The following is a 12,741-nucleotide window of genomic DNA, read 5'->3' as shown; positions in this document are numbered from 1 at the left end:
CATTTTGGAGGGTGCTCAATCTCTCCCCATCTCTTCCCCCCTCCCCCTTTAAAAAAAAAAAAAAAATTCAACTTTTGTGCTGAAATTTTAAAGCCCCCTTCCCACGACTTTATTAAAAAATAAGAAGGGGGGGGGGAAGCACGGGAATGGGAACAAACGCAGGGACAGACTAGGCAGGTCTCAGCTGCAGCTCTTCCTCACCAGAATTCCCTCCTCCTCCTCTTCCTCCTCCCGCGGTGCTGCTCCCTCCCCATGTCCCCAGCCCCACAGCCCTAAGGGAATAGAAGGGGGACGGGAGTGAGGGCCCGATTTCGAGGCCCCCCTCCGTCCCTCACCCCCGTCGCCCCCAGACTCAAGGGCGGCCCCGCCCCCTCCCTAAGCCCCGCCCTCTGCCCCGCCTCCCCGGAGCGCTTTCTCCCCACCCCTTACCGCCTCACCCGCTTTTTTTTTTTTTTTTTCTTTTTGTTCCCATTCGGCCGCCGTCGTCCTCCGCCGCGCGTCGCTGGGCGGGGCGGGGTGAGGCGGGGTAGGGAAGGGGCGGGGGGGAAAGGATGGTGGGAAGATGGCGGAGGCTTCACCGCAGCCGGGACGGTTCTTCTGCCACTGCTGCTCGGCCGAGATCGCCCCGCGCCTGCCCGTGAGCGGGGGTGGGGGTCCGGCCGCTGTCCGGTGCGGGGTGGGGGAGCCGGGGGCGTGGGCCAGGGCGGGTGGGGGTGTCCCCGGCGGGTCGGGCACGTGGGGGTGAGGCCTGAGGCGGCCCGGGGGGGGGTTCGGGGAATGGAGGGGGTCGGGCCGTCAGGGCGGGGAGAGCCGAGGGGGGGGATCGGGGTGGGGAGCGGGATGCGGGGGGGGGGGCGGGCGGTCCTGCCTGTGGCCGTTGGGGTTGGGGGGGGGGCGTTAGGAGGGGCTGGGGGGGCTCCGGTGCAAGGGAATGGGGGCTGGGGGGGGGGGGGCGAAACGGGGCGACCCCGGGTCGAGGGGAAGCAGCTGGCGGAGCCAGCGCCGGGTGTGGCGGGGGCGGTGCGGCGGGAGGGGGCTGTCGGCTCGGGCGGGGGCTGCCCGCGGGGGGGGGGGGGGTCCCAGCGCGGCTGTCTGCGGGGCCGCGGCCCTTGGGGTGCTCCAGCCGGGCGGGGAGGAGAGGGGGGAGCCCCCCGAGGGGCCCTGCCTCCGGGCGGGGGTGGGGGCGGTGGTCCCGGCCTGCAGCAGCCCTTCCCCGGGCTCTCCTCGCCGACTCCCCCCCACCGTCTCCAGCCGGCTGAAGGGGTGAGACACGCCTGGGCTGGGGCAGCGATACCCCCCCGCTGCTTTGTCCCGAGCGAACAGAAGCTCCCTGGGGTAACGAGGGGGGGGGTCTCTTGTGGTTTGTTTTTTTTTTTTCCTCTTTCAGTAGGATTTAAATGAGAAAAGCTTCACGGGTGATAATATCTAAGGCGTAGGCAAGCACACGAACGATATGCACACGCTGTTTCCACTCACTAACGCAGAAGTGCTTTGTAGACTAGGTGCAGTGCAGGAGCAGATGTGCTTTAATCGTAGAGTAAAACCCCTGCTTGTGAGGAGTCATATTTTCCTGGTGTGGGTAGAAAAGGAGCGTTGGCTGTTGGAAAGGAATTGGCTAAACCATTGTGGTGGGTCACAGCTAGATTTTCTGTTGGTCACCTGCCAAATGTTGCAAGACGTTAAATTCGATTCGGGGAATCCTGCCAGTCTCTCTTTGTCCTGAAACTTTTCACAGCATCTTGTCAGAATAAGGCATTGCTTTTTGTTACCGTTTATTGCATTTTAAAAGTCACCCGATTGCGAGCATTGGTGTCTCTCTGCCATGGTTGATTAGGCTTAGCTGTCAGTTTGGTTTTGTGGCGCGCTGTTTGTCCTTTCGCCCTCTCCGTTGGACCTGCCGGTAAAGCTCCCAGGTTGTATTTAAGTGTGAGGACAAAACTCTTGATAATGCTCCTGGTAAATATGTAGACAGGCTGGAGAAAGTGGCTCAGGAGCTGAAGGTTGTAACCTAGAAATATCAGTTGTTTATTTTTTGTTTAAACACCCCGTGTTGGGCTTGTGCCAGCAGAGCACATCTGGCAGTGAACGCACTGAACTGTGGTAGGGAGTGGACAAGGGCTTTTGTTGATTCAGGTCTAGTTAATTGCTAGTTAATGAACTTGTTTTGGGGGTCCAAGTTCATTCGGTTTCACTTACTGTTTGCAGACCGAGCTACTGGAGATACCGTAGCATATGCTGCAAAAGGAGCAATTCAAACAGCCTGAGAAACAACAAACTTTGACGTTTGTGCTGTTCCAGCTGCAGAGGAATTTGCTGATCCCTGTGTTCAAAGTTGTCTGTAAGCACACACGCAAAAAAGCCTCCCTGAAATAGGAGAGTTGAGAGGAGTAAGTTGCTCGCTGCTCTTGAGTGTGGCTACTGTGATAATTTACCCCACTGCCATATTGATGGAAAGTAAAACAGGGAGGGGGTGTTTCAAAGGCAGAGGCAATTGATCTGATTTTCCATGATGGACATGGGAGTGCCCGTGTGCTGGTAACCAACTTTGAGAAGAATTTGGATGGTGTAGAAACGTTCTTGAAATCAAACGTTGTGTAAATTGCGTAGACCTACTTGTTTCACAATCTCAAATCTAAAGAGTCCTGCACAGAAGAGGGAGCAGCAACTTCTCTTGAGTCTGTTTCTAGGTCTTGGTGTTTGCTGCTTCCTTATCTTGCTGGGCAGGCAGGGGCAGCGTTGAGTGGATCACTGGCGTTGCTGCCTTGTGCTTGGGCCTTATCGGGTTTTTCTGCGGTGGCTGGAGGAGCGATCCCAGACGTCTTATCAGAGCAAACCCACGTGGCTGGCGTCCTCTTTTTTGGGGAGTCCCTTGACTTTGTGTAAGGGCCTGTGCCAATTCAAATGTAGCAGTAGTAAAGGGAAGTAGCATTATTTTTAGAAGCTCTTAAATTTCTTCCATGGTGAGCATGGCTTTGCCAGCGCGGGGTTTTGAGCGGTTGTGTTTGCCCGCAGTGGCTGTTCCGCCTCGGCCGTGGTTGGGGTTAGGTACGGGGTCTGTCACTTCCTCTTCTGACTCGGCAGTGCTGCGTGGCACTGCTTCTTCTTGAGTGCTGAAGAGTGAAGTAATTTCCTTTCAGGATCTTAAGAGTGCTGGGCTGCTGCTCGCTACAACAGTATGGTTGTGGAGTATAAATTCTTCACTAACACCAGGAATTGTGAGGAAAAGTGACTGTCGCAAACTCCTGAGGAGTCCTGCTTCTACATGCACAGGCTGTTTGTTCCAACATATTCAGTCTTCAGTGTTAAAGGCTACCAGGGTGGCAGTAGCTTTCTGTAATGAGTGTTGAGCGTGGGAGTGTAAAATTCTGGTATTGTGTGTTGCAGAATGACCCTCTTGTGTCTCCTTGACCTCTGTGTGGTGTGAACCCCAGACTACATTAGTAACAGCTTTCCATTCGGCCCTTCCTAAGTGACAGTGACACTGTGATTAGCCTGTGCTGCAATTCCCTCCTTGTTTCTTTCATTAGGACAGTTTGGTCCCTTGAGGGGGGCAGGGGAAGGCCCCCAAAACACACAGCTATTTAAAAACTAGTGTTTGAGTGCTGCTCTTCTGGGAAGGCCAGTGGTTTTGCTTTCACTTCACCCAGAACTACATCAGATGTTATCTAATGCTTTGTCTCTACTGGGGATTAGTTAGTGTTATCCAAATCTTTTCTAAAGCCAAGTTCCAAACAGACTCAAGCTTAACAATTTGCCTCACTAGTCTGGTGAAGGCAGATATCGGTGGTTTGGGGTCTTTTTGACTCTTGTCATCGTGGCATGCGTTTGGGACGATGGGCTGCAGGACTCTTCCACCCCATCACACTGAAGGCACTCTTTGCAGCTTTTACGTACCACTTATATTCTCATTCAGTATTTCTTCTCCCATAGGACTATATTTGCCCACGGTGTGAATCTGGTTTTATTGAAGAACTTCCTGAAGAGCCAAGGTAATGTGCTGCCCCAAAGGCTGTTGCTGGAATGAACTCAGTCTGCTTTGCTCTTTTCCTTTTTCTAGTTAAAAGGCAACACTGGATACCGAATATACAATTTTTACTACTTCTGCCCAGTATTTGGCTCATCTTTCCTCACTATGGGTAGAGAGTGCTTAATTTGCATAGTTTGCATCTACAGGTAAATCAGCCATGGGAATGCTGAGTGTCATACGTTGCTGGTAAAGGGCAGGGGAGGAATGGGTTGATTTAAAACAAATGAAAAAACGTGGTAGAGAGGCTTTCCATATGGGATGTGGTAGCTCTGAACTGGTTTGAGTCATCAGGGTAGAGATAACCCTCTGAGAGAGGAATCTGCGGAATGGAGAGCGTACGTATGCTTCAGCGTATAATTTAATAACTTAGTTTAGAGTATGAACAATGAAACATTTTGACTGAGACTTTGGACTCTGCACTGGAGCAGCTGAGATCTGCATTCACGTGCTTTACTGCTGACTCAGTAGTGGGACTGCTCTCTGGCAGTCTCAGAACAAGCAAGAGTAGGAGAAATGTCTTAAAATGTTTCGGACACATTTGCTGGACCTTGGCTGTGACTGGCTTTGGGACAGGCAGTGTGCAGGCAGGCTGGCAGGCGTTCAGTGCAAGGGCACACTGAGCTCCGTGGGGGGTGTGCCAGATGTGTGTTGCTGCCCACTGAGAGAGGTGGTCTTTACAGACTGAGCTTTGTATACTGACAAGGTGAGGTTTGGTCAGACTACACCAACCTTAGAGGCTGAAAATCAATCCTGACTAATCCTAACTGTATTGGTGATTTGCTGTGACCTTGGGACAGTCGTGTAATCGCTGAACCTTAGTTTTTTGGTACTGTGAATGTCACAGCGTAGACCTGGATACTGAGCAGAAAATGTTTCTGCAGCTCTCTAAAAGCAGAAGCCTAACAGCATTAAGAGTTTTCCTAATAATCTGTCCCGTTTGGTCACATGCCTCTGCAATAGAGAAGTTCCTTTGATTCAAGATTAGACTTAAGCATGTTTGGGTCATAGCGACCAGGGTTTGTACCTTAAGTCTTCTCTTCCTGGTGCTCCAGAGGATTAGCTGCTTTGTTTGAGGTGAATTGTGCAGGGAATCCTTGCTTGACATTATGGTTCAGTCACTTCTGTGTAGCTTCATGAAATCAGAATCTAAAAGGGTAGGGAGAGATGGGTGAAGATGTGAGAAAATGAAGGTTGCAGGGAGGGAAAAATGAAAATTGATACGGACATTTAGAAACTCAGCAGCTGAGGGCAGACTAGTTGCTCTAGGGAGCTGACCCTGCCCTGGGGCGGAAGGGAAGGGAAGGTGAGCAGACCTCTGAGATCCCTTCGACCTCTACCTCTGCACAAAAATGAATCGGTCGCTTTCTGTGTGCTGTTACCGAGCAGCTGTGGTGTCTGCTTTTCCTGTTAGACTCATGTCCCTTGCTCCCCTCCACTGGGAAAATCTTTTTGTAGCACGCTTCTGAGGCTTACCAGTGCTCTTCATTCTTCACAGGAATGCTGACAATGAGACCGGCTCCTCTATGTCAGCCAGCGATCAGAGCAGGCATCCTTTTGAGGTAAGTCCTCTCTCTCTTTCCCAACAATTTCTGCTTTGCCATTGAATTAAAGTATTTTTCCATTAGTACGTTGTTTAAATGTTCCCTGGATTATGACAAAATTTGCGAAAGGAGGTATTAATATCATCTGCATGCTGCTCCTGAAATCTCTGCATGTTGTATTTTTACTGCGTGTTTTTAATAGGACCATCGCTTGTAGCTTATTCTTGTTGTGAGGGGGCTAAGCTGGGATTTAGTGAGCTGTCTGGGTGTGTTGCTATGCAGTAGCCTTAGCTTAAAAGGCAGCAGTTCCATGCAGCAGCTAAAGAGAAACCAGGGAAGCTGTAGTTATTTCTTACCTTCATATATAGTTTCAGTCTGTGTCTGTTCCTCACTAACCTGCTTCTGAGAGTGCACTGATCCACCTCTGTTGGCCAAGTTGCTGGGGATCTGAAGAGACTAGTTTTTGTTGGAAGGCTGGTGAAATACCACGCGTGAAAGCTAAGAGCTGTTTCTCTCCTCATTACAATCTGTTCTCTGAATTCTCTCCCTCGCAGAATGTGGATCAGCACTTATTCACCTTGCCACAGGGCTATGGCCAATTTGCCTTTGGGATCTTTGATGACAGCTTTGAGTTTCCGTTTGGGTCCAATGTGCAGTCAGAAGACAACAGGGACTCTGAGAACCGGAGGGAGCGAGAGCATCAGTCTCGGCATCGATACGGTGCAAGGCAGCCCCGAGCCCGTCTCGCCACACGCCGTGCCGCTGGCAGGCACGAGGGAGTTCCCACACTAGAAGGGTGAGAACAACTGCCAGGTTCTTGTGGAGGAAGTCCTGTTATTTTTCACTGATGAGAGTTAGCTGAAAATCAGCCTGTCCCTTGTTCTCGTCAGTTTGAGGAGCAGTCTCTTAAAGACCGCTCCTGAGCACAGCTCTGCAGTGTGACTCTTCTGTAGGTGCCTGGCTTTGCCCCTGAGAACTCACACTGCTGGATGCTCAGGCTTCAGCTGGGCCTGCAGCTGTTGGCAAGCTGCGGCTGGGAGTTTTGACTGTTAAACCTGCAATGAGAACGCATTCCCTGGTTGTTACCAGCTATTGCCAAAATGTTGTAGTTGGTGTGAGGGGAGACGAGAGAAAACACTGGACAGCATGACTAATGTTTCTTTAGCTGCATCCTGGAGAGCCACTTGCCATCATCTCAGAAATTGTCCCCTTACAAATAAAATATTGAAACTTCTCTTTATCAATGAATAATCAGTTCATAAGATGCAGTTGCAATTGCTACAGGATATTTTTCCTTTTCCCCCTGATGATGTGACAGTATTTAGCCGCTCATTCTATGTCAGGTTTCTGGGCTGGGAGCTAGCAGACACTAATTCTTACATAATCCTGGTTTTCTTGTCTTTCAGAATTATCCAGCAGCTGGTCAACGGAATTATTGCACCTACCACAATACCAAACCTAGGACTAGGTCCTTGGTGAGTTGGAAGATGTACTGTTCCTTCTGACAGTGGTGGTGTTCGTACTCCCAGCCAAATTTAATTGTTGTGCTTGTTCTTAAAGGGGAGTCTTGCATTCAAATCCAATGGACTACGCATGGGGTGCCAACGGCTTGGATGCAATTATTACACAGGTAAAATTGGTGTTACAGTGGGGTCTCCTGTCCTCGTGTGCAGTGCTGCAAAATTGCCAGGACCTGTTGTGATGTTGGGGGGCCACTGAAGGTGCAGAAATGGGAGACAAGGTCCGCAGCGCAGGTGGTGCAGGGTTCAAGTGCCCTGGTTCAATAAATGAACAGATTCTGTGTGCTGCTGAGCTCACATCTTCCTTCTGCCTTCTGTGGCCTATTGTTTTTTCAGTTACTAAATCAGTTTGAAAACACTGGACCGCCGCCAGCAGACAAAGAAAAGATCCAGGCCCTCCCCACTATACAAATCGCACAGGAACACGTAGGTATGTATATCTCCTCCAGGGAATCAATCACAAAGAGCTCTGTGAAAGTTCTGTTTAACGTTTTCTTGGGATTTTAATTTTGTCTGCTGGTACCTTCAAGGCCTAAGACATTTCAAAGAGGGGAGAACGCTGAAGTACTGCTCTGTTATACTTGCACACAAAAAAAAAGAGCAGTGTAGACTGGATGGATTTGCCCTGGGGAGGCAAACTGTTCTGAAAAGTTCAGTGTGGATAGAGATGAAAAAGCAGAAGGGAACAATGAAGCAAACCCAGGGCAATGAGAGGTGGAGTGATGGTGGTAGGAACTGCAGAGTCACAAGCTTTCCTCTCTGCAGGGATGAAGCAGCTGTGAGGGGAAGGGGAAAAGGTGATGGGATCCCAAGTCAGGTGCTTTGAGTGTCCTTCTCTCCTTTATTGCTGTCTTGGTTTAACCCCAGCCAGCAACAAAGCACCGTGCAGCCACTTGCTCCCTTCCCCTGACCCAGTGTGATGGGGGAGAGAATAAGGGAAAAAAAGTAAAACTCGTGGGTTGAGATAAGAACAGTTTAATAGGACAGAAAGGAAGAAAATAATAATGATAATAACAATAATAAAATGACAATAATAATAATAAAAGAATTGGAATATACAAAACAAGTGATGCACAATGCAATTGCTCACCACTTACTGACCATTGCCCAGTTAGTTCCCAAGCAGTGATCTGTGCCCGCCCCCCCCCCCCCCCCCCCCCAGTTTATATACTGGGCATGATGGTACGGAATATTCCTTTGGCCACTTTGGGTCAGCTGTCCTGGCTGTGTCTGCTCCCAATTTCTTGTGCCCCTCCAGCCTTATTGCTGGCTGGGCATGAGAAGCTGAAAAATCCTTGAGTTTGTTTAAACACCACTTGGCAACAGCTGAAAACATCAGTGTGTTACCAACATTATTCTCATACTAAATCCAAAACATAACACTATACCAGCTACTAGAAAGAAAATTAACTCTGTCCCAGCCAAAACCAGGACAATTGTTTAGCTGTGTTTTGCTTTCCCTTTATGGTACAGATTCTGGGTTAGAGTGTCCTGTGTGTAAAGAAGACTATACAGTTGGTGAAAATGTCCGACAGTTACCTTGCAATCACCTATTCCACAACAGCTGTATAGTCCCTTGGCTGGAACAGGTTAGTGCCGTCTGAGTGGGTGACTTGGGTTTTGTCGCACTTGGGTGTTTTTTCTGGTGGTGCTATTGTCCTCTGTAAATATTTTCATACCTCCATGATGAGGCCTAAGCACAAGCAGCCTTTGATCAGAGGAAGGAGTGTCATCCTAGCCTTTTCCTTGAGTGCAGCTCCTGTATCATGTTTCTAATCCTGTTTCCCATATTTCTTATTTTGTTTTTGTCTGCTCTCCAAAGCATGACACGTGTCCTGTGTGCCGGAAAAGCTTAAGTGGACAAAACACTGCCACAAACCCCCCAGGACTCACGGGGATGAACTTCTCATCATCCTCCTCCTCCTCTTCCTCCAGCTCACCAAGTAACGAAAATTCATCGAACAACTCATGAATCTTAATCTAACCCTCTGTCCCTGGGGCCCTGTCCATTGTCCTCCCTCCCTCCCCAGCCAAGGTAACAACAAAAGGGGCTTCCAGAGCAGAGCGAGGGGAGGGTAGCAAGGGGGAAGCAGTGCCCCCAGAATTCCCTTTTGCGTTCTGAAGACACGGAGACTCTGGGTCCTTCAGAGATGAGAAGCCTCAAGTTCTGTGATGGGGGGGAAAGAGCTCTGTCTATTAATAAAAACATCCCTTTGCCGCGTGGACTTTTAACCATTGCAGTGAAAGGCTGCTGCGCTCCACAGATGGGAAATCCGAGGTGCTGAGCTAGCGGTTGCAATTCTGAATGGAAAGGTTGTTTGTATGGTTTTGAATTTGAGATTCCTTTCTTTATTTCTTTTGCTCCTCCTCCTCCCCTTGGATACTATCTCTTCTGCTTTGGAGATTGAAGTCTTTAAAATGAAAGCGTAATGATACTGCCTCCCTCCCAGGATCTCCAGCTGGGGAGGGCCAATAGTTGTCACTGAAAACATGAACTCTTGAAATAGACCCCATTATCCTTCCCTTCTCCATCTCAAGTCCCATTTATTTTTCTTTGTAACCTCGCCCTTCTGATACTCAACACTGAAAGGGGTTTTTATAATTTTAAATTATTACTGCTGTTAAATAAATGGACGTTTCAGCTCAACGAGATGTTATGCATGATTTGAGGAAAAACTACAGGGTAAGCTCTCCGGAGACTGCTGTGCTGAGCCATCCCATTTCACCCCAGGGCAGGCTGGGCTTGTCTGAGCCCTCCTGCGTGCTGAGCACAGGCGTGCTATGAGCCTTGGGTACCAGACTCCGACATGACCAGCACCTGTACATGTGTTGCCAGCCTGCAGGTTGTTGAGCGGTTGGCTGCAGGATTGCAACTGAAAGCATCCTTGCCTGGTCTTTTGTATTTTTTACACCTCCCTGTTGCAGTCCTGCCCTTCTCTCAGCCTGAGCGGACTTTTCCACTGTGTCGACATTAGGACTGGGTGTGCATCAGAGCAAGGACCAGCCAGATATCATTGTGATCAAATAACATACAGGAAATACAGTTTGGAGAAAAATGTATTTCAAAGCTACTTAAAATACAGCTGATTAAAAAAAGAAGAGAGAGACAAATATCCAGGTGTGTTTGTGACTCAGTTTCTGCGACAGAGCTGGAGCTTGGGGAATGAAAAGAATGTGACTGGAGCAGGCAGTAACTGACCTGCTGCCTGTGTCCGCACTCACCTGGGCTGGGAGGCACGAGAGGAGCAAAAACCTGGGTTTGCTTGGTGTTCTCGACGAGGGCCTTCGGTTTTGGTCTTGTGACGCTCAATCTCTGGGACAATCTCAGCTCCAAGAGGAGCCTGGGTCAGGAGCACAGGGCAGGGCTGCGCGCTGGGGTAGGAGATGTCCTTGGAGGAGCGTGCGTGGGCAGCGGTGGGTGAGGTTTCTGCTCTGCTTGGGCTTTTGCGACACAGCCCGATGCAGAGCCGGCAGGCAGAGCAAGGTGGTGGCACGTGGCTCTGAATGGCTGGTCCCGGTGGCACGGGACAGATGTCAACTGATGCCCCTTTCTGTTGCAGGGACTTTGGGCAGTCAGGGGGTCTCCCCGACCTGCTGACCGGGTGTTGGTGATGGCACTGTGCGCTCCAGAGGCTGCGTGCCGGGACCTTGCTGTGGCAGATGCCAGAGCAGTAGGTGGGGAGCCTGCCCCTGTGGGGGCTGCCAGGGGGGGATGGACAGAGGGTTCAGTGGCTTGGGAGGCTCCCTGTGTCTTCTCTGGCTTTTGGGGCTCTCTGAGGGGGCTGGGAGTGGCTGAGGAAGGTGCTGGCCTTCCTCCCTGGGCACTCAAGGTCCTGGTACCCGGCAGAGCTTCGGTGTCTTTCAAAGCAGCCTCACCTGAGGACCTGGCCCTTCTTCCTGAGACCTTTCTGGGAAGGGACGTGCCTCCCATGGAGGAGGAAAGCAGGCGCCTTGTTTGGCGTTTCTTGAGCCATTTTGGAATACAAGAAGAGAAGGTTTGTTGGAGAAAACGTCCCCAGCGTGGATGGCAACAGCCTTTGCCAAGCCTGCCGAGGCCACGCGGCCGGCGCTGAGCAACTCTCCTGGAATGTTTTTCCTCCTTGGCTTTGCCAGTGCAGCCAGGGCAGCCCAGCGGCGCCTTTCATCTCAGCGGGCGGATGCCTGCGGGACGAGGGTTTATCTCAGGACTGGTATATCAGGGTTAATAGCTCATCCTCCGCCAGAGGTTGAGCCAGAAGCTTTTGCCACCGGGATCCTGGGCTTAGGAGGTGGGTGGCAGCAGGAAGGTCCCCGGCTGAGCCTGCATGTGCCCATCAGCTGGGCTGGCACGGAGGGAAGGCTTTGCTGTTTAGTCACTGAAACGCAGCCCGGGAGACCTGGAAAAACCTTCCTTCTCCTGCTGCGTTTCAGCTGCTGGCTGCGGCACGAGGTTCCCAGCTCCTCCAGAGCTCGGGGGGTGATTTCTCACATGTGAGCAGTGCTCAGGTTGGGTTTTGAGTGGGCGAAGCAAAGCCTGTGGTGGGTACATGGCTGCTCCCGGCCAGTGCTGGTGCCCGTGCCCACCGCAGCCACCACACAGTTAACGCGGTGGCTGTTCCCTGTCACAGACTCGTTTGGAGCTGGTTGGGTAAGAAATGGAACAAGTTTGGTGGTTTTCGCTGAGGCCATCGCTCACGTCTGACGTGACAAAGTGACCAGGCTGCGATGCCTCGCTGCAGTGGGTGCGGAGGGCGGCGCAGGAACGTGCCCTGGCCGGGAGGCCGAGGCACGGGTGCTATTTCTGGCCGTGCTCCCCTCCAGGCAAGGGACTGGTCCTCCCAGCTGGTTCCTTCCTGGCTCCATCTCTGCTGGGGAGGATGGAGTGGAGCTGGGCTTGTGGGGGGGGCAGGACCAGCCTGGGGGCACTGGCTGCAGCCTGGGGAGGCTGGGGGATGGATGCCCCCCTGTGCTTCAGGTCTTGATCCAGGGCAGGGATCAGGCACCACCACTTGAGTGGGCATCTGTGGCCCAAGTGCTCCCACTGGGGATGGGTCCCCAGAGTGGGTCTGGTTCTTTCTGCTCATGATGTCCTGGCTCAGGGTCTGCACATGAGTGGGGAGCAGCGTCCCAGCTCCTCCCAGCCAGGGGCAGCCCCAGGGCTGCATCTGCCCGAGGGTCCGGGCTGGCTCCTGCAGTGCTGCCCGGCACCTCGTCCTGCAGAGCCCACTGCAACGCTGTAGCAGGACACTTGGCTGTGACCGGGCTCTTGCTCCAGCACCAGGGACCCTCTCAAGCCCTTGTCCCCCTCTGCCTCGTCCCTTTGGGACTCCAGGGCCACATCCCCTTGCACAGAGCCTGGCACCTCCCGGGGGATGCTCCCCCTCAGAGCAGCTGCGCTGCTCTGGCTGTGGGTCACACGTGCGAGTGCTTTCCTGTGGTGCTAGTGCGGGGTCCAGGCTCTCCTCCGCCGGCAGCTGCTTTTTCCTGCTGCCTCCTTTGTGCCGCTGAACAGCCGTCGCTGTGTTTTCTTGTGGGTGAGGTTTTGGGCTGGGTGTGTCTCTGCCCGCACACTCGGGTAAGGGTGTGGGTCGATGAGGAGCTGGACGTGGTGGGGACCAGCCAGGCTCCCCACCGGCAGCAGCAGGGACGATGCTGGTGGCTGCAGCCACGACCC

General features: G+C 52.1%; 1 protein-coding gene across 1 annotated transcript; it reads left to right on the top strand.

Moving 5' to 3' along the window:
• The first annotated feature begins 503 nt into the window (after positions 1 to 503).
• RNF126 (ring finger protein 126) lies at positions 504 to 10,201 on the top strand. The gene is made up of 9 exons (XM_052801424.1): positions 504 to 637; positions 3,931 to 3,989; positions 5,523 to 5,586; positions 6,123 to 6,364; positions 6,975 to 7,043; positions 7,129 to 7,198; positions 7,425 to 7,518; positions 8,562 to 8,677; positions 8,911 to 10,201. The coding sequence occupies exons 1-9, from the start codon at positions 563 to 565 to the stop codon at positions 9,058 to 9,060; spliced, it is 939 nt and encodes a 312-aa protein (XP_052657384.1). The 5' UTR covers positions 504 to 562; the 3' UTR covers positions 9,061 to 10,201.
• The last annotated feature ends 2,540 nt before the right edge of the window (positions 10,202 to 12,741 follow it).

This window comes from Harpia harpyja, chromosome 11 (assembly GCF_026419915.1).
Source record: "Harpia harpyja isolate bHarHar1 chromosome 11, bHarHar1 primary haplotype, whole genome shotgun sequence".
Lineage (NCBI taxonomy): Eukaryota > Metazoa > Chordata > Aves > Accipitriformes > Accipitridae > Harpia > Harpia harpyja.
Note: the sequence above shows the minus strand (reverse complement) of the source record. Positions and strands in the feature narration are given on the sequence as shown.